Source organism: Rhincodon typus, chromosome 17 (assembly GCF_021869965.1).
Source record: "Rhincodon typus isolate 14 chromosome 17, sRhiTyp1.1, whole genome shotgun sequence".
Lineage (NCBI taxonomy): Eukaryota > Metazoa > Chordata > Chondrichthyes > Orectolobiformes > Rhincodontidae > Rhincodon > Rhincodon typus.
This window is the reverse complement of record NC_063348.1, coordinates 35,815,931-35,841,394: the sequence shown is the minus strand read 5'-3', so window position 1 is coordinate 35,841,394 and position 25,464 is coordinate 35,815,931. Positions and strand designations below refer to the sequence as shown.

The 25,464-nt window shown below is 43.5% G+C and overlaps 1 protein-coding gene across 2 annotated transcripts in view; it reads right to left on the bottom strand.

The window, feature by feature from the left end:
- LOC109910881 (alpha-parvin) overlaps nt 1-25,464 on the bottom strand; it is a 97,555-nt gene that overhangs the window by 30,347 nt on the left and 41,744 nt on the right. For both annotated transcript variants that reach the window (XM_048606809.1, XM_020510130.2), the window contains 3 exons: nt 9,769-9,858; nt 9,596-9,666; nt 7,287-7,389 (listed from right to left, as the gene is read on the bottom strand). In XM_048606809.1, the coding sequence (XP_048462766.1) occupies nt 7,287-7,389; nt 9,596-9,666; nt 9,769-9,858 (264 nt within the window). The remainder of the gene's footprint in view (nt 1-7,286; nt 7,390-9,595; nt 9,667-9,768; nt 9,859-25,464) is intronic.

Here is a 25,464-nt window from a genome sequence, read left to right as displayed (position 1 = left end):
CCACACAGTTGAAAAATTGTGTGCATTTCAAATGCAGGGTTCTGAAATTAAAATGTCTTCAAACTGCGCTGTAGAAGTGCCTAATGAATGAAACTAGACATTGTAGGGCTTCACATTGATGACAAGTGGAGCTGGTGGGCTTAGACAGCAACAAAAAAAAACTTACTCCACCCAATCCGGATGTGGTTGCAATCATTGTCCATTTCCATGCCACATTTATAATTCACATAAATATGGAAGACAATACGAGTCATGCTGGGCACAGCGAGTCTGATAATCAGGGATACTCCTCCCTGAACCTCCACATTCCTATGTCCTTGCATTCCCTGTTGAGACCATTAGTATTGAGCTTTCACATGTTCCCGCTCACAACTCCGAATTGCAACCTTATCTCCCAACATTATCCTCTGCCTCCGGCCCTACGATCACTGTATTGCACTGACCCCTGTCAATACCCAGATGACCCCACTCTGCAATAACCTATACCCTCCAACTATCTCCCCTCTCTTGTATGTTGAGTTTTCCCTCTTCAGAATGATTGCTCCTTTGCAACTCATCAATCATGCCTCCAATCCCCAGAACTTATTTCTCTAACTTCCTTACCACAGCATTGGCCGCTGATAAAACCCCTTAAATTCATTCGAGCTGATACCCCACCCCCACCAGACTGATTTGGATAGACCTCCCCTCCCCAGTAACAGAGATGTACCAAAGGCCTGGTCACCTATGAAGTCCCCCAACTGACTTACCATGAATCCCAATACTGGTTGTACTGGACCTGCAGGACTAACTGTGGTCCACTGCTCAGAGTGTAGTGATACAGAAGCCCAACCCTGATCGAGTCCAAGACTGACTGCCTTGGGAGGCCCTGACTAAAGGTTTGAAGGAGGACTACTCCCCTTCATCTTTGAGACATGGCCATTTGGTGGAAGCACAGTGTTGCCACATAAACTGCTGGCACATGGTGCAGGTAGAACATTGATGTAGCACAGTGCTGTAGAGCAACAGATCCACCCCCTTGCCTGATCACTGCTCACAACCCACAACCATGACAAGCTGCTTGGCTTTGTGTCTGCGCTAAAAGGCAAGGTAAGATGGAAAAACTGTGAGCTTTTAAGCAATGACTTAAGGGACAAAGCTCAAAAAGGCAAGGCAAGGCTGGGAAGCTGTCATCAGTATTCAAGTGTGCACAAAATGAGTGAGTGCCCCGAAGTGCACCAATCCATGAGATGGGTGCCTGTCCCTGTGCACAGGGTGCCCTGCCAGCAGTATCGCAATAAAAAGGTGCCGGTACACTGAAGTGCAACATTGAAGTGCAGAACCATACTGTAAGTAACCAGTACCTGTTACCAGTGGTGTCCCGTGAGGATTGGTGCTGGATCCACTGCTTTTCATCATTTATATACATGATTTGCATGTGAATATAGGCTGAATGGTTAGTAAGTTTACAGATGACACTAAAATTGGTGACGTAGTGGACAGTGAAGATTATCTCAGAGCACAGCAGAACCTTGATCAAATGGACCGTAGGGCTGAGGAGGGGCAGATGGAGTTTAATTTGGATAAATGTAAGGTGTTGCACTTTAGAAAGGCAAATCAGGGCAGGTCTTATACACTTAGTGGTAAGGTCTTGGGGATTGTTGCTGAACAAAGAGACCTAAGGATGCAGGTGCACAGTTCCGTGAGAGTGCAGTCACAGGTAGACAGGATGGTGAAGGTGGTGTTTGGTATGCTTGGCTTCATTGCATTGAGCATAGGAGTTTGGGCATCATGTTGTGGCTGTACAAGACATCAGTGAGGCCATTTTTAGAATACTGCATTCAGTTCTGGTCTCCCTCCAACAGGAAAGATGTTGTTAAACTTGAAACAGGGTGTAGCAAAAGAGATTGACAAGGATGTTGCCAGGGTCGGAGGGTTTGAGCTATAGGGAGAGACTGAATAGGCTGGGGCTATTATTCCTGGAGCGTTGAAGTCTGAGGGGTGACGTCATAGAAATTTATAAAATCATGAGGATGAACAGCCAAGGTCTTTTCCCCAGATGGGGAAGTCCAGAACTAGACAGCATAGGTTTAAGGAGAGAGGGAAAAGAATTAAAAAGGACCTGAGGGGTACCTTTTCACACACAGGTTGGTAGATGTATGGAACGAGCTGCCAGAGGAAGTGGTGAAGGCTGGGACAATTACAACATTTAAAAGGATAGGTACATGAATAGGAAGGATTTAGAAGGATATGGGCAAAATGCTGGCAAATGGGACTAGATTTATTTCACATATCTTGTTGGCATGGACGAGTTGGACCGAAGGATCTGTTTCGGTGCTATACATCTCTATGACTCTAAGTGGATCAAGGATGTGTCATTGTGATATGGAAAGACTGGTAAGTGTCCAATGTCAACGTTTGTGAACAGAGAAGGAGTTGGGGTGGGGGGGTGGGGAGAAGAGAGAGTGTGATTGCACGGGCAGTGACTGCCCAATGGAGGTGTGTCCTGAGATACTGGTGATTGCTATCCAAAATGGAGGCCAGCAGGAGCACATGGTGAGCTGGAGTCACCAGATGCCCTCTCTGACGTTAATCTCAGGAAATAACAATGTGAGAGAATAAGAAACTGCATATCAATAAGGCGAAATTAAATATTAATCACATACAAATCGGCTTCTGCCGTTCACTTGTGAGATTCCTGTCTCTCTGCTTAACAGCTGGTTGCAAAATCAGACTTCATTGTTTTTGATGTTGAGAATGTCATTACTGCCAACCTTGCCAAATGACTCACCATTGCCCACATTATTCAGGGGCTCGGAAGATTCCACCCCTTGTGTCTGGATGGCTTGTCAGTATTTTACCTTCGATTCTTCTTTAAATAGAATACTGTTTATCAAGCAAGATTATAAAGATTCAGCTTGTCCAATATTCAAATCTGGGATCATCGCAGTGTACATGTTGCTACATAATGGTCAGAGTCACTATCTGCAGAAACCTTGTGTAATGAACCCACTATCGCTAGTGGTAGGTATCAAAACATATTGAGGTAACTTAGTCTAAAAGCAGTCAGTAAATGCTAAAAGTCAGGCAAAGGTCAGCCCAAAGCAGGCAATATTGTCACGGAGATGGTTTGGGTAGAGATTAAAAGATTCTCTGTTTTCAATTTATGAGGGTGTGCGTTTTATGGGACAGTGCTGAAGCAGAAATGGGTACAGATAGTACATGTGCTGCTGTTAGCAAACATCATGCAGTTAGATCTGAGGAGGATGACCGGGCATAGTGGCTTTGTGCCATGGAAAAGGATTAAGCTTAAAAGAGCATGGGAGTCATTGACAGCTCTGTACAGTTGAAAGTGGGTGAAGGAAGCCCACAAGCAGTATATGCTTGATGCAGCGAAGAAAGACAGGAGCTTAGAGAAATTTAGCAGCAGCTAGATATCCGTAAAAATAAAAACTGTAAAATAAAAACTTCCAATGGTTGGAAGCATTCTTAGGCATTCTCGGAGCTCATTCTGAGGAGAACAGATTAAACTACCAACACAAGCAGTCAGTCACTCAGGCAATCTGATTTGGAGAGACTTTGAAGACATTCCAAGACTAGATCTTCGAAAGTGAAGAATTGGAGTCGCTTGTGAAGGAGACACAGTTAATGGTGTTTGATGACATACAGTGTCATTAATGTATGCACCACATCAAACATTTAAAGCACAGTCTACAGGATGTTCAACCACAGTTTCTGTTAAATCACATTTATCTCATGTTAATCATGAATTTTAGATTGTAGATAGTGTATGTGGCTTAAAAACATGGTCTTACCTCAGTACACTCAATAATTTTTTAAAAACAAATTCCTTCGTCGGATGTGGGCATTGCTGGCTAAGCAGCATTTACTGTCCATCCCTTATTGCCCTTGAGAAGATGGAGGTGAGCTACCTTCCCAAGCCACTGCAGTCTACAGGGTTAGGTCCACCTACAGTGTTGTCAGAAGGGAGTGTGACCCAGTGACAGTGAAGAAATAATAGCACAGTTCCAAGTCAAGATGGTGCGTGGCTTGGAGGAGAATTTGCAAGTGATGGTGTTTCTATGTTTATCGCTTAGATCTGCTGTGTTTAAGGTCGTTGAATTTTCTAACATTTCCATTCAAACCTGGAATCAGGCAGCTAATTTTCTTACCTTCGTTCTTCAGCACAGTCTATTTAAAAGATTATGCTCGACCAAACCAGATCATAATAAAAATTCATCACAGCAGCACGCAATTGATAACATAATGCTCAGAATCTCGAGCTGATGAAACCTCGTGTTAATGAACCCATTATTACCGCTGGTAGATGCAAATGATATCAATCTCAAATGAACACTAAGCTCAACTACACTAGCTGGATTCTCAAACATGGAACCAAACAAAAAAAACAGCTCATACTTTCCCCTCTAGGTACATGCGCTTACTCAACTAAAAAAGACTTGGCTCAGAAGAATGAACTATGACTTCCTCTATATAAAATGGACAGGACGTAGTGATATTCAAAACCATTTTTAATTGATTTTCCATTCAGTCAAGTGCCAAGTTTACTTGCTCATGGGATAAGGGTTGGCTGCATTAAGATCTAAAGATTAAAAAAAAAGTACACCTGTGCCTCGCAATGTAACGCCTGTACTCCAGAGAGTTAAACTCCTGGGAGTTTAATCATTATTCAGCAAATAAAGTTTGCAAATTGGAAGATGCTTGTAAATCTCCAGCCGCAAGTGATCAAGAATTGTCAAATTTTGTGTATTTTTTTCTCCATACTTTTAAGGTTATTAGCAAAATAAACCAAAAGGGGAAAATGACAATTTTTTCCACATCCCCAAAGTAGGTTGCCGCTTTCTCAAAGTGGAGAAGCAGATTCAATAATAACTTTTAAAACTGGGTAGATAATTGAAAGGGAAAGGTCTGTAGGGCTCTGAGAAGAGAGCAGGGGAATGGCTCAAATAGCTCGCTTAGAGAATGGCACAGGCACAATGGATTGAATATGCAACTATGCTACACAGTTCTGGCACTTTGAGCTGCAACAAATCTAAAGAAAAATTACGTATTAAGGTGATCCTGTAGTAAATGTCTAAAAAAATACTTCTGGAAAATATCAGTTACATTTGAAGAAGCAGGGACTGTGGGGGAAAAAAGAAGTCTTCAGAAACAAGTTGCATATTTGTCACAAATTACTCATGATGAGGCCAAACTACGTCATTGACAATAGTTTAATCACACACGCACGCGCGCACACACACACACACACACACACACATTAAAGTACGCTGGCAGGAGGGGCAAAATAACTACTGAGAATATTTTTAAAGTGCTCACTAAATTAGGTGAGAAGGGATGGAGTGGGGTTGAGAAAGTACGTTCAATTTTGCTGCTAGCTATGTCGATAAATACAGAGGAGCATTAAACTGGGTTCTTTGCAAATAGAATGTAGGTCACTGTTGGTGCGGTAAGAATTTATCAGCATTTGTGTCAGCACTGGCTCTTTGAAAAAGCTATCCAATTATTTCTCCACACTCTTGCAATTTCCGTACAATCATGTTAATATTTTGTTTTCAAGTATTTATCCAATTCCTCTCTTCAAAGTTATTGTTGAATCTGCTACTGCTGTCCTTTCATACTGTGCATTGCAGATCACAATAATATGCTGCATAAAAAATAGTTCCCATTTCCCCTCTGGTTCTTTTGCTAATTAACTTAAATCTGTGTGTTCTGGCTAGCAATCTTCTTGATGCTAGAAACAATTATTCCTTATTTATTCTGATCTAAACACCTCATAATTTTGTGTATCTCTGCTAAACTTCCCTTTAACCTTCTCTGCATATAGCCCAAAACCTAAGCAAATTGTTTTTAGTACAGTTGTACATTTAAGGCTAGTTCTAATAATGCATACTGTTGGCACCCTTTTACCACAGATTCATTTCATGTGGATTTCAAGGAGTCACCAAGTAAATGACTGGCTGGACTTGTCTGGTTGGCAAATATACAATAAGACATCTTTGGTTAAACACAAATGGTACTGTAGTGTAATTGCCTTATTGTTCAACCATTAATCTGGAGAACTGGATGTATAATGCAGGAAACATGAGCTCAAATTCCCACCATGGTCGTTTTTGACAAAATTTCTTTTGGAAAAGTTTTGAAAGAATTTCCAAAAATAAAAGTGGAAAAGTTGACTATTAACCCATTGGAATGTCGAAAAACGCAACTGATTCACTAATGTCTTTTGGAGAAGCAAGACCTGTTGTTCTTAAATAAAAACCGAAAGAACTGCAGATGCTGTAAGTCAGGAACAAAAACAAAGTTGCTGGAAAAGCTCAGCGGGTCTGGCAGCATCTGTGAAAGAAAAAACAGAGTTAACGTTTCAGGTCCGGGGGGTGGTTTGAGGAAGGGTCACCGGACCCAAAACGTTAACTCTGTTTTTTCCTTCACAGATGCTGCTAGACCTGCTGAGCTTTTCCAGCAACTTTGTTTTTTCTACCTGTTGTTCTTACCCCATCTGTCTCCAAACTGCTGTAGCAAGACAGTCAACTCAATCCAAAAATGTGCAGGTTGGGTGGACTGGCCACGCTAAATTGCCCGTAATATCCAGGGTTGTGCAGTTTAGGTGGGTTAGCCATGGGGAATGCGGGGTTACAGGGATTGGATAGGGGTGTGGGTCTGGGAGAGATGCTCTTCGGAGGGTCAGCATGGATTTGATGGCTGAATGCCTGCTTTCACACGGTAGGGATTCTGTGATTCTCTCTCTGCTGAAGTGACATAGCCTACTGCTTCCAGTTTAGAATAGTGGCCTGTCAACGTCACTAATCAAGGCAGTAAAGGACACTCTGCCCAGAAACAACAAAGACTCGCAAACAGATTTTATAAATAAAAAACAGGAGGGTTTAGTGCATTAGCAGAATACATGGGAGGGTGCTGCTTCTTAAAGATAGAGAGCACCATTTTGCTCAATTCTGTTGCACTCTATGCAGAATGCCATCACAGGTTGCTGTTGCTCAACCAAGGTTTGGCAGTAGCAGAGGATGAGAATTTGGAGCACCCACTCTCGGTGAGATTCCTATACACGATGCAGCAAACAATGGGAGCAAGAACAAAGAAACTGGGTAACAAAGTGCAATGCAGATGGTTGCATCTGTTGTACAATGGGGTGCAGTCCCTTTGTGTATAGTCTTTAACTGGATCAGATCTTTGTCACAAACCACTAAATACAGCAACCCTTAACTCGATATCCTTTATTTGCAGCCCAATCTGCCATCAACGTAAGATTTCCATTCTTAAAGTCTTACCAAACAGCTTCTGTAGCACTTGCCCATCATAGAGATCTTCAGCCAAATCCTTCACGATAATCCTCTCTTCTACCAGCTCATCATTGATCCAGTCAATTAAAACCTGGGCACACACAACATTCCATTGCTTTAAAGATGTTCAAAATCATGGAGGATCTTGCTACAGTAAATAATGAGAAGCTGCTACAAGTGGCAGGAGGGACAGTAACCAGGCAACACAGACTGTTAAAATGATTAGCAAAAGAAGCAGAGGCAATTTCAGGAAACCTTTTTTAAACAGAGAGCTGTTGTGATCTGGAATGCACCTTCAAACAGAAAGGGCGGAAGAAGTTGATTCAATAGTAGCTTTTGAAATGAAATTTAATAAATACACGAAGAAAAAGGAAATGAAGAGAATGGAGTTAATCGAATAATGATTGGAATAGCTGGCACAGGCATCAATGCCCAATTGGCCACCTGTGATGTATCATTGTAAGCTCCAAGGAAATGAAATTGAGGGTTTTGTTTTCTTTCACAAGATGTGGGCATTGTTGGCAAAGACAGCATTTGTTACCCATCTCTAACTACCCTTGAGGAAGTGCTGGTAAGCCATGTTCTTGAACCCCTGCAGTTCATCTGATTGAGACATGCCCATAGTGCTGTTAAAATGTGACTTCTAGGATTTTAACCTAGTGGTAGTGACGGAGAAACAACACAGCTCCAAGTCAGGCTGGTGTGTGGATTGAAGGATAAATAGTAGGTAGTGGTGTTCCCATGCATCTGCTGCCTTCGTCCCTCAGTGTAAAGATGTTATGGGTTTGAAATGTACTGTTGAACAAGTCTCAGTGAGTTGCTGTACTCTTGCGTATGGTACACACTGAAGGCACTGAGAGGCAGAGTGAATGTTGAAGGTGTTAGTCAGTTAGTTCAGTTGGCTGGATGGCTGGTTTATGATGCAGAGTGACACCAACAGAGTAGGTTCATTTCCTGCACTGGTTGAGGTTACCATGAAGGATTCTCTTTCTCAACCTCTCCCCTCAACCGAGATGTGATGACCCTCAGGTTAAACCACCACCAGTCATCTCTCTCGAATGGGAGAGAGTAGTCCTTGGTCCAGTAGGATTGTGGTGACTTTACGTTTACTTTTTAGTTGGGGTGTCAATCAAGCAGACTACCTTGACCTGGATGATGTTGAGCTTCTCAAGTGTTGTTGGAGCTGCATTCATCCAGATGAGTGAGGAATAGACAGCTGACTTGAAGATGGTGGACTGATGTTGGGGAAACAGGGAAGCGGTTTCTTGTTGCAGAATTCTCAGCATCTGACCTGCTCTTGTAACCACAATATTTGTATGGCTAGCCCAGTTTAGTTTCTGATCAATGGTAAACTAATAGTGGGGGATTTAGCAACGGTAATGCAGTTGAATGTCAAGGGGACATAGCTCCTCTCTTGTTGAAGATGGTCATTTCCTGACACTTCAGTGACACAAATGTTACTTGCCAATTGTCAGCCCACACCCAGACATTATCTAGACCTGGCTGAACTTGGATACAGAGACAACACAGTGTGGAGCTGGAGAAACACAGCAGGCCAGGCAGCAAAGTAGCAGGAAAGTTGACGTTTCGGGTCAGGACCCTTCTTCAGAAGACCTGAAATGTCAACTTTCCTCCTCCTCTGATGCTGCCTGGCCTGCTGTGTTCCTCCAGCTCCACGCTGTGTTGTCTCTGATTCCATCAGCTGCTGTTTTTGCATACAGACTGCTTCATTATCTGAGGAGTTGAAAATGCTGCTGACTATTATGCAATAGTCAACAAACCTACCCACTTCTGACTTTATGATGGATGGAAGGTCATTGACGGAGCAACTGAAGATGGTTGGACCTAGGACACCACCTGTGGAACTCCTGGGGCTGAGATGATTTGCCCCAACAATCTCAGCCATCTTCTGTTGTGCCAGGTATGACTTAAGCTAATGTAGAGATTTCCCCCAATTCCCACTGACTCCTTGATGCAATACTTTAGCCAACTGCTGTGTTGATATCAAGGGCAGACAGTCTCACCTCTTCTCTCGGATTCAGCACTTGTATTCATGTTTAGATCAAGGCTTTAATGAGGTTAACAGGTCATGTAGCTCTGATGAAACACAAAGTGAGTATCAGTTATTGATGATTATCTCACTGTGATTTGTGGGAACTTGATGTGCACACAGCAGCCACTGCCTTTCCCCTTCCCGCAACTACGTAAGGGACATGATTAAGATGTATTGTGTTTGGAATGTCTTAAAGTTTCCAAAGTCAATAAAGAAAGGCAAGTTTTTAATATTCTCTTCTTACCCTCATCAGTTCGAGTAGTTTAGGGTCATGTCTTGAGTTTGGGTCAAGCATCGTTCGAACCTCATTTTCCTCTGGGAAGTAAATAATTATTCTGTAAATACGGCAGCAGTACTCAATCACCACCAATTCATTTACTTTAGCACGTAAAGCCGATTTAAAAAGGAGCCTCTTACCCAGCATTGTGTCCTCACGATCCAACTCAATGGGAATGGGACTGAGTGGCAAGTTGATGGCATTTTTCCCTTCTTCCTGCAGTTCTGATACTGAGAGAGAGAGAGAGAAGCATTAGATTAAACAGCCAAATTTGTCTGCATCTTTTGGTGACATTGAAAACAAGTGGCAGGAAGAGACAGGCTGATCAACTGAACCTGTCCGACATGGTCCTGATGCTTCTCTCCAGAAGCAACATGATCTCCCCGGAGCGGCTTAAAAAAGGTTAAAAACCCAGACTAAATTAGGAGATTGCCAACATTCCAGGATTATCCTGCAGCCTTCCTTAATTAAGGATTAATCTTCAGGTTGGTCACCTGACAAAACGTCCAGGAATTCATCTAAACAGAACTAGCAACCAATTAATTGAGGAAAAGAAAAGTCTGGGAAACTCCTCAATCACCGAGTGACTGACTGTAATCCTTGTGATGGTACATTAGTGAGAACATAAATTTTGCCTGGTTTTAAGCAGCTGCGATCACACAATTAGCAATCTCCGCATACTTCTTCCATAGGGTTGCACCTACTCCCAGACATACCCTCACAAAAAGCAGGATAAATCAATTCCAGCCAATTAGCTCTGCGCCTGTTTACACTCAACCAGCAGCAACATGGTGGAAGATGTTGTCAACAAAGCGACCAGGCAGCCCGTACTCAGAGGTAACCTGCACATTGATGCTCAGTTTAAGTTCCAACAAGAGCACACAGCTCCAGATTTTATCATGGCCTTGTCTAAACATGGCCAAGAGAGGTGAACTCAAAGCAAGAAGCAAGTTACTTCCTTTGATATCAAGGCAACATTTGATTGTGCATGGTATCAAGAAGCCCTAGCAAACCTAATATCAATGGGAATCAGCGGGAAAACTGCTTAGAATTAAATCAAGCACAAAGGTAGATGGTCGTGACTGTGCGACGCCCAGGATCTCAGCTCAAGGACATCATTGCAGGACAACACAGTGTGGAGCTGGAGGAACACAGCAGGTCAGGCAGCAGAGGAGCAGGAAAGTTGATGTTTCGGGTCGGGACCCTTCTTCAGAAATGGGGAGGGGGAAGGGAGCTGGGAAATAAATGGGGAGGGGTTGGGGCTAGGGAAGGTAGGTGGGATGGTTATAGGGGAATTCAGGTAGGGAGTGGTGGGAATTGGTCAGCAGGAAGGGTGGGGCTGATAGGTGGGAGAGAAGATGGACAGGTTGTGTCAGGTCAAGGAGGCAGGGATGAGAGGGATGGTTGGACATGGGATGAGACCAGGGGTGGGAAGATTTTAAAACTGGGGAATTCCAAGTTTAGGCCATTGGGCTGTTGTCTCCCAAGGCAGAATATGAAGTGTTGCTCCTCCAGTTTGTGGATGGCGTCATTGTGACACTGAGGCAGCCAGAGAGTGGGAGGGGAGAGTTAAAATGGTTCGCAACTGGCAGGTGTTTTTGTTTGTCATATACAGAGAGCAGATGCTCGACAAAACAGTCTCCGAGTATATGCTTGGTCTCACCAATATGGAGGAGTTCATATCGAGAGCAGCGGATGCAGTAGACCAAGTTGGAGGATGTACTGGTGAACCCCTGTCTGATATGAAAGATTTATTTTGGACCTTGAATGAAGGTGAAGGGGGAGATATAGGGGCAGGTATAGCACGGTGCCGGGTGTGGTGGGGCTAGTGGGGAGTGTGGAGCAGACAAGGGAGTCGTGGAGAGAGTGGTCCCTATGAAAGGCAGAGAAAGGAGGCAAGGGAAATATATCTTTGTTCGTGGGGTTGGATTGTAGGTGGCGGAAGTGGTGGAGAATGATACGTTAGGTATGGAGGTTGTTGATTTGATATGACAGTAGCCGGGGGATTCTGTTTTTATTTTTGTTGAGGGGAGGGGTTTTGAGGGCAGAAGTGCGGGAAGTGCAAGAGATGCGTTTGAAGGCACTTTTGATCACTGATTGAAATTGTGATCCTTGAAATAAGACGACATCTGGGATGTCTGGGAGTGGAATGCTCCATCTTGGGAGCAGATGCAGCGGAGGTGGAGGAATTGGGAGTAGGGGATCACATTCTTACAGGAAGGTGGGTGAGAGGTGGTGTAGTCCAGGTAGCGATGAGAGTTGATGGGCTTGAAATAGATGTCGGTGTTGAGGCGGTTACCAGAGATGGAGACAGATTGGTCCAGGAAGGGGAGGGAGGTATCAGAGATGTCCAGGTGAATTTGAGGTTGGTGTGAAAGATGTTAGTAAAGTTGATGAACTGTTCAAGCTCTTTGTGGGAGCATGAGGCGGCGCCAATACAGTCATCGATGTAGTGGAGGAAGAGGTGGGGGATAATGACAGTGTAGCTGCAGAAGAGGGACTGTTCCACGTATCCTACGAAGATAGAGGCATAGCTCTGACCCATGCGGGTGCCCATGGCCACCCCCTTAGTATGTAGGAAGTCGGAGGAGTTGAAGGAGAAGTTGTTAAGAGTAAGGATGAGTTCGGTTAAGCGGATGAGGGTGTTGGTGGAAGGGACTGGTTGGGCATGTGGGAGAGGAAGAAGCGGAGGGCTTTTAGGCCATCTGTGTGGGGAATACAAGTGTACAGGGATTGGATGTCCACAGTGAAGATGAGGTTTTGGAGGCCAGGGAATTGGAAGTCTTGGAGAAGGTGGAGGGCATGGGTGGTGTCCCGGATGTAGGTGGGGAGTTCCTGGATCTAGAGGGAGAAAACAGAGTCAAAGTAAGTGGAGATGAGTTCGGTGGGGCAGGAGCAGGCAGAGACAATGGGTCGGCCGGGGCAGTCAGGTTTGTGGATTTTGTGAAGGAAATAGAAACAGGCGGTGCGGGGTTGGGGAACGAAGAGGTTGGAGGCTGTGGGAGGGAGGTCACCTGAGCTGTTGAGGTTAGGAATGGTGAGAGACGATAGTCTGGTGGCCAGGGGTGGGGTCATAATCTAGGGGGCAGTAGGAGGTGTCAGATCTCTCAGTTCAGAATAAATTCTAGTTATCTTCATCTGCTGTACCAATCATCTTCCCTCAATTATAGGGCATGATGATGCCTGAATTTCAAAATCTCATTTATTTTCAAATTCCATTATAGCCTCACCACTCCCTATCTCTAATCTTCTCCAGCTCTACTTACCTCCAAGATATCTGCCCTCCTTCAATTCTATTCTCTTGGGTATACCTGATTATACCACCTCAACACTGATTGATCATATATTCAGTTCCCTAGGCCCGAAGCCCTAGAATTCTGCCCACAAAAGGATGGAGAGGAGGGGAGAGAGGTTAAAATACTTGCGCATCATCAAAACTACATTTATGATCACATTTTGGGTCATTTGCCTGAACAGTTCATGTGGCTCAGTGTCAAGTTTTGTTTTGATAAAGTGTATATGAAGCAGTTTGCAGGGCTTTAATATGTTTGATTTTGTTAAAAGTGCCAAATACAAATTTTTCCTACCGTTTCTGAAGCCCTGACAATCAACATCCTGTGTTGACGAAAAACGTAACTAAACCAGCCGTAAAAATACCACAGCTACAGGTGTGGATCAGACACCAGGAGTTTTGTGGCAAGTAACTTATCATCTGACTTTTCAAGGCCTGCCCACCAAACAGAAGGCACAAGTTGGGACTGTGATTTTTTTTTAATGAAACAATTCCTTCATGGAATGTGGCTGTTGCTGGCTAGGCCAGCATTTATCACCCATACTTCCGCCCAGAGGGCAGTTAAGAGTCAACTACATTAATGTGGGTCTTGCATCACATGTAGGCCAGACCACGTAGGGATGGCAGATTTCCTTCCCTACAGGACATTAGTGAAGCAGATGGATTTTTTTCTGACAATCAAAAATGGTTTCATGGTTATCATTAAACTCTTAATTCCAGATTATTATTGAATTCAAATTCTACCATCTGGCATGGTGGTATTCGAACAGAGGTCCCCAAAACATTACCTAGATCTCTGGATTAATAGACTAGCGATAATACCACTAGCGATAATAGCCCATCACCTCCCCACAAATTTATGTTATTTGATCACAGAATAGGCCAGCACTTCATGACCATTCTTAATTTTTCTTCAGACTCCTTAATGCCACGCTTTGGGCAAATATAGCCTTGATGTCACCCTCATTTTCCCTATTTATTCTGCTCTTCTGTCCATGCTTAGATCACAGCTATAAGAAGATGAGGGGTTTGCGGGGTGGGGGGTCCAGCAGATCCCAAATTGAACGTCAATGAGCACTTTATTGTTGAACAAGGTGGAGGTGCGTGAAGATCTTAATGGGTTGTGGAGTTGAAGGAAGCTTATAGAGATGTTGGTTACAGGCTTCGACTGTGGAGAGATTTGAACATGAGGATGCAAATGATAAAGTCAAAGGTTTGCCGTGGCAGTCAGTAATCCTGTAGTTACTTTGCCCTTTTTATATGAGCATCGTCAGCAGGGAACTTTGATCAGGTGGTAACCCTTTCCAAACTCGACATGAACTATTTCGTCACCTGCACTGCACTGTTACTTGAAAACACAAACATTGGACAAGGGCTGCTTACCATCACTGGTCAAATATTCTATTAGACTGTACAGGAAGCTCTTTACTAAAAGGAACATTATAATCATTCCATTCGCTGCTGACTCCAAGCCAAACATTCGTAAATCAACTAACACTGAGCTGCATGCACTTTTCAATGCTGAAATCACTCCATTAACACAAATTCACCAAACAATAGCATTTTCAAACTGTTTCCCTATTATGGTCAACATGACTGTCAGTTGCTCCTTAATGAGAATCTAGTTCAAGTACAGATACATCCCCACTGAACTTATCTCCAACTATCTGGACTCCATTTTCTCCCCCTTGGTCCAGGAACTCCCTACCTATGTCCGTGACACCACCCATGCCCTCCACCTCCTCCAGAACTTCCAATTCCCTGGTCCCCAACACCTCATCTTTACCATGGACGTCCAGTCCCTATACACCTGCGTTCTCCATACAGATGGCCTAAAGGCCCTCCGTTTCTTCCTGTCCAGCAGGCCCGACCAGTCCCCCTCCACTGACACCCTCATCCGCTTAGCCGAACTCGTCCTCACCCTCAACAACTTCTCTTTCAATTCCTCCCACTTCCTACAGACAAAGGGGGTGGCCATGGGTACCCGCATGGGCCCAAGCTATGCCTGCCTCTTTGTAGGTTACGTGGAACAATCCCTCTTCCGTACCTACACTGGCCCTAAACCACACCTCTTCCTCCGTTACATTGATGACTGTATCGGCGCCGCCTCATGCTCCCACAAAGAGCTCGAACAGTTCATCCACTTCAACACCTTCCACCCCCAACCTTAAGTTCACCTGGACCATCTCTAATACCTCTCTCTCCTTCCTGGACCTCTCTGTCTCCATCTCGGGCAACCACCTAGAAACCGATATCCATTTCAAGCCCACCGACTCCCACAGCTACCTAGAAGACGCCTCCTCCCACCCACCTTCCTGCAAAAATACCATCCCCTATCCCCAATTCCTTCGCCTCCGCCGCATCTGCTCCCAGGATGAGGCATTCCACTCCCGTACATCTCATATGTCCTCGCTTTTCAAGGTCCGCAACTTCCCCCCCTCAGTGGTCGAAACGCCCTCGACCGTGTCTCCCGCATTTCCTGCAACTCATCCCTCACATCCCGTCCCCGCAATAACAACCAAAAAAGAATCCGCCTCGTCCTCACCACCCCACCAACCTCCGGATCCAACGCATCATCCTCCGACACTTCGGCCATCTGCAATCCGACCCCACCACCAAAGACATTTTTCCCTCCCCACCCATATCTGCTTTCCGGAGGGACCACTCCCTCCGTGACTCCCTTGTCCGCTCCACACTCCCCTCCAGCTTCACCACACCCGGCACTTTTCCCTGCAACCGCAGGAAGTGCTACACCTGTCCCTACACCTCCCCCCTCACCCCCATCCCAGGCCCCAAGAAGACTTTCCACATCAAGCAGATATTCACCTGCACATCTGCCAATGTGGTATACTGCATCCGCTGTACCCGTTGTGGCCTCCTCTACATCGGGGAAACCAAGCAGAGGCTCGGGGACCGCTTTGCAGAACACCTACGCTCGGTTCGCAATAAACAACTGCACCTCCCAGTCGCGAACCATTTCAACTCTCCCTCCCGTTCCTCAGACAACATGTCCATCCTGGGCCTCCTGCAGTGCCACAACGATGCCACCCGAAGGTTGCAGGAACAGCAACTCATATTCCGCTTGGGAACCCTGCAGCCCAATGGTATCAATGTGGATTTCACAAGCTTCAAAATCTCCCCTCCCCCTACCGCATCCCAAAACCAGCCCAGCTCGTCCCCGCCTCCCTAACCTGTTATTCCTCCCACCTATCCCCTCCTCCCACCTCAAGCCGCACCCCCCATCTCCTACCTACTAACCTCATCCCACCCCCTTGACCTGTCCGTCCTCCCTGGACTGACCTATCTCCTCCCTAACTCCCCACCTACACTCACCTTTACTGGCTCCATCCCCGCCTCTTTGACCTGTCTGTCTCCTCTCCACCTATCTTCTCCTCTATCCATCCTCTATCCGCCTCCCCCTCTCTCCCTATTTATTTCAGAAACTCCTTCCCCTCCCCCATTTCTGATGAAGGGTCTAGGCCCGAAACGTCAGCCTTCCTGCTCCTATGATGCTGCTTGGCCTGCTGTGTTCATCCAGCTCTACACCTTGTTCTCTCAGATTCTCCAGCATCTGCAGTTCCTACTATCTCTCACATCACTTAAGTAGGTTGGTTTACGACAGAAAGGAAAAACAGATTTGAAGGTGAAACAGTTTCCTACAGGAAAGAAGATGGTCATTCAGTCCATGCACTGGTGTGTGGTAAACAGATTTACAAAGGTGGTTGAAAGCTAGAAGGCAGAGTTGGGGCTAAGAAAAAGTTATCTTTCTCTTCATTGATTTTTCTCAATGTTCTCACTACCATTCACTCAGCTGGTCTATCCTATATAAACCTAAAAAAATGTTGCTATGACCTTTCTTAAAAGCTCATTTTTGTGGAGTCGACATTGCTAGAGAAGGCAGGAATTGACTGCCCGACTGGTTTTTTTCTAAGAAGGTAACTTTTTGGCTGGGTAAGGCCTTGCTAGACCATTTCAGAAGACAGTAAGTGTCACTCACTTTAAGGTATAGCACTGGAGTCACACCTAGGCCTAGTCTCAATAAGGATGGCGTGATCCCTTCTCTTTAGGAACATCTGTGAACTGGTTAGATTTTTCTACCTTGTTCTGAGGGTTACTTTCCATTTTCAGACTAATTCAAATTTTCAAATGGCTTGGGTAAAATCTTGTTCTCTGCATTACTAATTCAGTAGCATAACCATTTATATTTCTATACATTGGCTCAAGCCTTAGAAGTCAAGCCCATACAGTACACAGAGTGGATACAGAGAGGTCTGCTATTGTGGAGAGGAGCATAATGAGGTCATCATTATAAGATAGTTACCAAGAAATCCAGAAGAGAAATTGGAAGAAAGTTCTTTATCCAAAGAGTGGTAACAATGTTGAACTTGCTATCATAAGAAGTGGTTGAGATAAATAGCATAGGTGCATTTAAGGGAAAGTTAGACAAGAATGTGAGAGAAAAGAATGTATGAGTTCTCCCAGTGAGGTCAGCAGATGAGATTTTGGAGCTGCAAATTCTGACATGCGCTTGAACTCATTGTTAATAACTGCGAGACTCCTTTAAACCCTCATGTTTTCTTGCAGTGGACATGGCTTAGTGGATAGATCTTGGAGGTCTGCTTCATGCTACAAAAAAATGCCTGTGAAAAGGTAAACCCTACAGACAGAACACTTCTTACAGTCAACTAACACCTCCAAATCGACTTCATCTCTCGCCTAGCAGATAACAGCCAGTCCCCACCCACCCAATTACTCTCAAAGTCTGGGACATTAAAAAGGGGGAAATGTTTGAGAATCACTGGAATGAAGGGTTACAATATAGATGAGAAAGGAAGGAAGGTGGAACTGAATGGCCTGTTTCTGCAAAGGATATTTGAAGTGATGAATATAGTCTGGTTTCCTGTCGCACTTCACAGCCACAATGCGCGCAGGACTCCTCCTGGCGACCATGTAAAGTTCGCAATCAAGAACAGGAGCTTAAATTCCAGTCCAGTAATATTCTGCTCCTCTTAATTCAAATTAGCTACATTTCAAAACCTTACATTTAATTTTCTTAATGGTTCCCAGGATGAGAGCATTTCTGGCAAGGTCAATATTTATTATAATGTCCCATATTTCCATCACCGAGTAACTTTCTGGGCCATTTCAGAGAGCAGTTGCTTTGGATCTGAAATCACATGCAGACCAGGCTAGGTAAGGGTAGGCAGGTTTCCTTCCTGACAGGATATCAAAGACCCGGGCAGGTTTTTCACACCAATTCAGTAACTTTGTGCTTATAATTACAAGCACTTTAGCCCACATTTTAACTCAATAAAATTTAAATTCCCCAGTTGTCATGGTAGGATATAAGCCCTTGTATCCAGATCATCAGTCCAGGTCTCTGGGTTACAACTTGAGCAAAAACACTACAGTGCTATCTTCTCCAAATGAACTTGAGGTCATTAAAAGCTTCCCGTACCATTATTACAATCACTGAATTCAAACATTCCTGGAAATTCAATCTCTTCTCAGTCAAACAAATTATTTCATAAGTTACAAAAGCTAATGTGATTTCTTATCTATTCCCCTCCTCATTACATCCACCCTTCCACCCCTCAGAGGCACTGGTTTACCGATTCACAAATGTCAAACATTCTCGAGTACCTGATTCAACTAATGTTACATGTCAGATAGCGACCACGGAGTGGTGGCCAGTTAATGTGTCTGGCAGCATTGGTATGTTGTTCCCTCAATAATCTCAGAGTGCCGTGAATTGTGATTAAAGTTTGAAGCCCCAGTTGTCGCCAAGGCTCAGTCCCTGTCACCTACAGGATCTGCTCGCCACCCGACAACAGCCATATTGCCGGATCTGAGATCAGCCACCCATTGGGTTCAGTACCATGCTGAACTAAATGAGCAGTGATGGACATCACAGGAAATCCACACCCCATGTCCCTACTCCTCTTTCCTCTGTCTCTCATTCATCCCAGAAATGTTACAGTACTGGGATTGAAGGTGAAGTTAAAAGATTTTCTTACTCATACTGCAAGACACAAAAAAATGGAAACTCCGGTAAATAGAATCTAATCACAAAGCTACAATTATGTGCTGCTAATGTTGGCATGACATGAATGCACAAATCTGGAGTGCACATTTCTTGTGACCCTTTCATTCTCATTCACCCTGGTTTTTTGCCAGTAACCTTAATAGCGTCAAAGCCTGTTCAATGCCGAATTGCACAATGGCTTTGTCCCCTTCTTATTTAACACAGTACGAGATGTAGTTTTAACAGCTACACTGTACAATGCAATTTACAAAGACAAATTAACCATTTATAAGAGAACTGGGTTTTGTTTCTTTTCCGCTTCTTGTTTTTCCACAGCAGACAAATAAAACTTTTTGTTACAACTTCATACAGAAAATTCAATTATATTTAGTGGTGTTACCATGGACTACCTTGATGAATTGTCAAGATTACAAAAGGGATTGAGAATATCAGAGTATAACAAGGTTGCATTTATTAGGCCAAAGCTTTCAATTTTATTTTGTTTCTTTAAAAGAGAAATGCTCATATTTTCCCAAGGATTGCAAAGAGCTGTCACTTCTATTATGAGTTTATGGCCAACAGCGTAGATGCATGCAAACAAAAAGTGCTGCAGTAAATGAGAATTATGATTAAATGAACTATTCAACGCTTAAAATAATCGAGGGCAAATAACATCTTACCTTTACAACAAAGTGCTCCACAGCCCATTGCCCTCAAGCCAATTCACCTTCATTCTCTCTGCAAATTGGGAATAGTCTGAAATATTAATAACCTTCACGATGAGTCACTGTCTTTGCCTCAATCTGTCTCCAGGAGCTTTGCCTGCAAGCTCACTATTAAATGCAGTCCTTTAAATTACTTTTTAATACTTGTAATCGGAAGAGTGTTAATGCTAGAAATCCTGCTCCCTTACATTCTCTTTTGCTGCTAAAGCAGACTTGCTGCACGTTTAATGAGACCAGATGCTACCAGGGATTCTACTCTAACTATTGCAAATCAAATTCGGTGATTGCAAATCCCAGTGAGTTAGCTGTTTCATCCCCTAGATTACTTCGTACCTCCTAACAGATAAACAGCCATTTCTCCAGCTGCCTGTCAAAATCAATTCAACCAGTGCCTTCAAATCTTTAAGCCTACCTCTCACAAAAAAAAATCCAAATTACAAAATTTTAACTCTTAGGAATAGATCAGAGACTAGGGTGAAGACAACAGTCTGAGCTAGATATCTGCTTACTTCCGGAGCCATCATAAATCGCTGTGAAAGAAGTTCCAGGATTTTGACCCAGCAGTGAGATTGTTCCAAGTCATGATAGTGTGCAACTTGGAGCGAAAGTGGCAGATGGTGGTGATCTACGTTTCTATTGGTCTTGTCCTTTAAGGTGATGCAGCCTGTGGGTTTGGGAGGTGCTGTCTCAAAGTTGGCTGGGGGGGGGGTGACTTGCACCCGAGGAACGGGGGCTGACTAAGACCAAATTGATTTCCGACTGATATGCCGCATTTTCATAATCTGTGATTTTTAATTTAAAACGCAATGCAAGTTCCGTTGTTGAAATCCCTGCGTTACACAATTACATCAGCCCTGGGAAATTCAGATTTTCTAGAACTTCAAGTTGTTCCGGAAGCTCATGCAAGATTCATTGAAAGCATTCTGAAGCATTTGGTTGACAGAATTGTTACAATGCAGGAAGGGACCATTCAGCCCATCTTGTCCATATCAGATGTCCAAACAAGCATTCCGATTCAGTGCCATTCTCTTGCCTTCGCCCTGTATCCTGGAATATTGTTTCTAAAATGATTATCTCATGTCTTCTTGAATGTCTAGATTGAACCTGCCTCCACCACACTCCCAGGAAATACATGGCAGACCCAAACTAATGGAGTTAGCTTCTTTTGCAAATTACTTTAAAGGTGTTCACTCTCAATCCTTTTATGAGTAGGAACAGTTTCTACTGATCCACTCTGTTCAGACTCTCCTAATTTTGAAAACATCTGTCAAATCTCCTCTTAGTCTAAGAAACACAGGGCACAGAAGCAGGAATAAGCCATTCTGCCCCTCGAGTCAACTCTGCCATTTTAAATCATGGTTGATCATCTATTTCAATGCCATATTCCAACACTATTTCCTCCATCCCTTGATGTCAGTGGTAACTAGAAATCTATCAAGCTCCATCTTGAACTTATTTAATTACTGAACATCCATCACCCTCTGAGATAGAGGGTTCTAAAGATATACCACCCATAGGGAAGAAGTTCCTCCCATCTCGGTTCTTATATGGTTTGCCTTTCATTTTGAATCTGTGTTCTCTGGTTCTAAGACCCACAAACCAGAGGAAACATCTTTTGTGCAGCTAATTTGTCTATCAATTTAAGAATTTTCTAAGTTTCTATGAAGTCGCTTCTCATTTTCTTTAAACTCCAGAGAATTCAGGCTCAGTCTCCTCAAACTCTCCTCATAGGACAGTCCCATCATCCTAGGAATCAGTTGTTGAATCTTTGCTCCACTCCCTCTCAGAACAGGCTATCCTTCCTTAGGCAAGGGGACCAGAACTGCCCTGAAAAACTCCAAGTGTGGTCCTGCTCCTGTTCTTATACAATTAAATCAAGACGTTTTTGCTCATGACCTCAAATTCTCTTGCAACAAAAATGAACGTCCCATTTGACTTCTGAATTGCTTGCTACACCTGAATTCAACCCGGGATATTAACGGAAGCAACTACAGAGATAGTGGATGCACTGGTAATAATTGAAGAATCCTTAGATCTGGAAAAATTCCAGAGGATTGGAAAGCTGCCAATGTAACACCTTTGTTTGAAAAGGGAAGGAGACAAAATCTAGAGGCCAATTTGCTTAATGGCTGTTATTGGCAAAATGCTAAAGTCTATTATTTTAGAGTTTATAGTAGAGCATTTAGAAATACATAATATGAACAAGCAGAGTCAGCATGGCTTCATGAAGGGGACATCAATCCTGACCAATTTACTAGAACTCTTTGAGATAACAAGTAGGATAGATAAAAGGAGAAGTACATGTAATATATTTGGATTCGTAGACGGTCGTAAGAGTCTTACAGCAGAAAAACTGATAAGATTTCACACATTATTAAGATAACATCTCATTGTGTTGGAGGTAGAATACTTGCATGAACAGAGGATTGACTAACTAATAGAAAAAAGGAGGCATTTTCAGAATGGCAACATGTAACTAATGGAGAAATCTGTGCCAGGGCCACAATTATTTACAACATATATGAATAACTTAGATGAGGAAAGGGAATGTACTATACAAAGGTTTGTCAATGACTCAAAAATAGGTGATCAGGCAAGTGGTGAGGATGATAGAGTCTGCAGAAAAACATAAACAGGTTAAGCAAGTGGGCAAAGATAGAACAGATAGAGCATAAAGTGGGATAATTGAAAGGTTATGCACTTTGGTAGGAAGAATGGAGGAACTGAATATTATTTTCATGGAGAAAGATTGCAGGAAGCTGCAGACAGAGGGATTTGGAAGTTCATGAATCACACACAGCTAGCTTCCACATTCAGTGGGCAAGTTATTATCCCTCAATTCTGCATGCTTTAGTTTTTTTTACTAATTTTCTTTGTGGAATTTTTGCAATAGCCTCTGGAAATCCAAATACACTCCAACTTATTGACCATGCTAGTAACAGCCTTGAAGCATCCCAACAAATTTTTCAAACAGGATTTCTCCTTCATTAATCCATGTTAATTGTTCAATTGGACAATTATTTTCTAAAAATATCCATAAATCACAACCTTTATAATAGATCCTATTATTTTCCCTGCTTTTGACTTCATACTAACAGTCTGTAGTTCCTGGTATTCTTGCTCCCTCCTTTCTTAAACAGTGAGGTTACATTTGCAGTCTCCCAATCTACAGGGCACTATTGCTGAATTAACAGAACTTTGTAAAATGATCACCAGATCATGCATTATCTCTGTAGGCATCTCTTTGAACGCTCTAGGGTGAGGGTCATTGGGTCTTGGGTATCTGCCAATGTTCAGTTCCATTAATTCTTCCATTTCTACTTAGGCACTAATGCCAATTTCTTTCACCTTGGAAGCTTTGGATTTCTTTGCCCTTCCGTTCCTTTTTGGCAGAATGTATCTTGACTGTGCCCTAAACATCTCTTCTTGGAAGGTAGCCCATTATTCAGTGACACGCTTTCCTACCAACCTCTGGCTCGAGTCTACCCAGTCCAGCTCTCTTCTTGCTGGATTGTAGTTAGCTTACCCCTAATTAATTGTTCTTACTGTGGATTGTGCATTCTTTTTGAGATACAATGATCACTGACCCCTAAATGTCCCACCCCATTGAGACTTGATCTACTTGTTAAGTTACTTGGTCCACTTTGTCTCAAGAAACCAAATCTGGCAGTGTCAAGAGTGTGGAGCTGGAGAAACACAGCAGGCCAGCAGCATCAGAGGAGCGGGAAAGTTGACGTTTCGGGTCTTATCTTGACTGTCTTTTCCCCCCGGTCCAGGAACTCCCCACCTATGTCCGGGACACCACCCACGCCCTCCACCTCCTCCAAGACTTCCGATTCCCTGGCCCCCAACACCTCATCTTCACTATGGACATCCAATCCCCGTACATTTGCATTCCCCATGCAGATAGCCTAAAAGCTCTCCGCTTCTTCCTCTACCGCAGGCCCAAACAGTCCCCCTCCACCAACACCCTTATCCACCTAACCGAACTTGTCCTTACCCTAAACAACTTCCCCTTTAACTCCTCCCACTTTTTACTGACTGGTGCACCCATATGGGTCGGAGCTATGCCTGCCTCTTTGTAGGATACGTGGAACAGTCCCTCTTCCGCAGCTACACTGGCACGATCCTCCACCTCTTCCTCAGCTACATTGATGACTGAATTGGCTCTGCCTCGTGCTCCCACAAGGAGCTCGAACAATTCACCAACTTTACCAACACCTTTCTGCTTGCATGCCCCAATCTTGTTGTCAGAAGACCTCTGAAATTGTTCTACCTGCATGGCCTTCTCTCTCGCAGATGCGCCACAGTGACTCCGGTTGCCACCTGAACTTAAGTATCTGTAGCTGGTGACACTTCCTGCACTCATGTTCATTTAAGTCAGGTGGTGAAGTAACCAGAAAACAGCACAGTCCCAAATTGGGCTTACCATGTGGCTGTGCTGCTCTGTCATACCTTACTCAGGACTAGTTACTATGAACTGGAGATTAGAGAGCAGAAATTAGAATTACTCAATAATCAACTCATTCCCCAATGTCAATAAATTGGATACTTGATGTTCAGAGCGTGAACCAATTCCAATAGGATGAAATATTTTTAAAAAAGGTTCTTTTTCAAGATGTTGCTGCAATGCTCTCTGATGCATGGCATCCTGGGTCAGAAGCTCTGGAATTCCCTCTCCAATCCAATGTGTCTCTCCCCTCCTTCAAAATGTTCCTTAAAACTGGAGTCTTGGACCAGGTCACCTGTCTTATTAAAATCTTACATAGCTTAGTGGCAAATTTTGTCTAATTTATATTGCTATTAAGTACCTTAGAAAGACGTGCAAACTTAAAATGTGTTGTGTAAGTGCTGGGTGTTGTTACAGGAACACAACTACTTGTACTTGTATAAATCTCCTTTACTATTTTGGACACCATCAGCTGTAAAATGCCGTTGCATCATCACAAATGGGACTATGCAATGACAGCATGGCAAGTTTACAGTCAGTGCCCATTATAATCATTGTCAAATTCATAAATGATATGTCAAAACAACAGCAAGAATGTTTAAGTTTGAAATGGGAACTGAAGCCCATTTCCATGCCCTGATCCACTTCTTACACAGATCCCAAAGCCATCCTCCAGCCCTAATAGCCTAGGTTTGATCAGGACTCTAACCGCCAAGATGGTTGGCAGATAGATCTTGCAACTAGAGCAGAGCGGCTGCATTCCAGACATTCTTTGAATACTACAGTTACAACAAAACATTTTTAAGAAAAGAACAGTCATTTCATGCTACATTCTTCTGACTTGGAGGCAGAAATTTGCAAACAAGCACAATAGCTTCTCAAGAATTTGCATTTACATACCAACTTGCACAAACTCAGGGCTTACTGAAACACTTTACAACCGATGAAATGTAGCCAATACTCTAAATGTAGGAAACACAGCAGGCAATCTGCACAATACAAAGGTCATACAAACAGCAAAATGATGATTTGTGCAGGAGTGATAATTTGGTCAAACCACAAAAGAACATCCCTGACGAATGGCTTTGGGTTCCCACGAAAAATCCCAAGGGGGCAGACAAGGCCTCAGTTAAAGTCAACCTGAAATGTGCACTTCTGAAAATACAACACTCTTGCTCAACGGTAACATTACACAAGATGCCCATCGATGTTTGAGTCTTGGACAGTTGGACAAATGCTTTGAAGTACTTACTTTTGCTTAGTAAATCATCTTTGAAAATTTAAAAACATTCAGCAAGGTTGTCATTCAATCCATTAAGACCACGAATGCACTCTGAACGAACT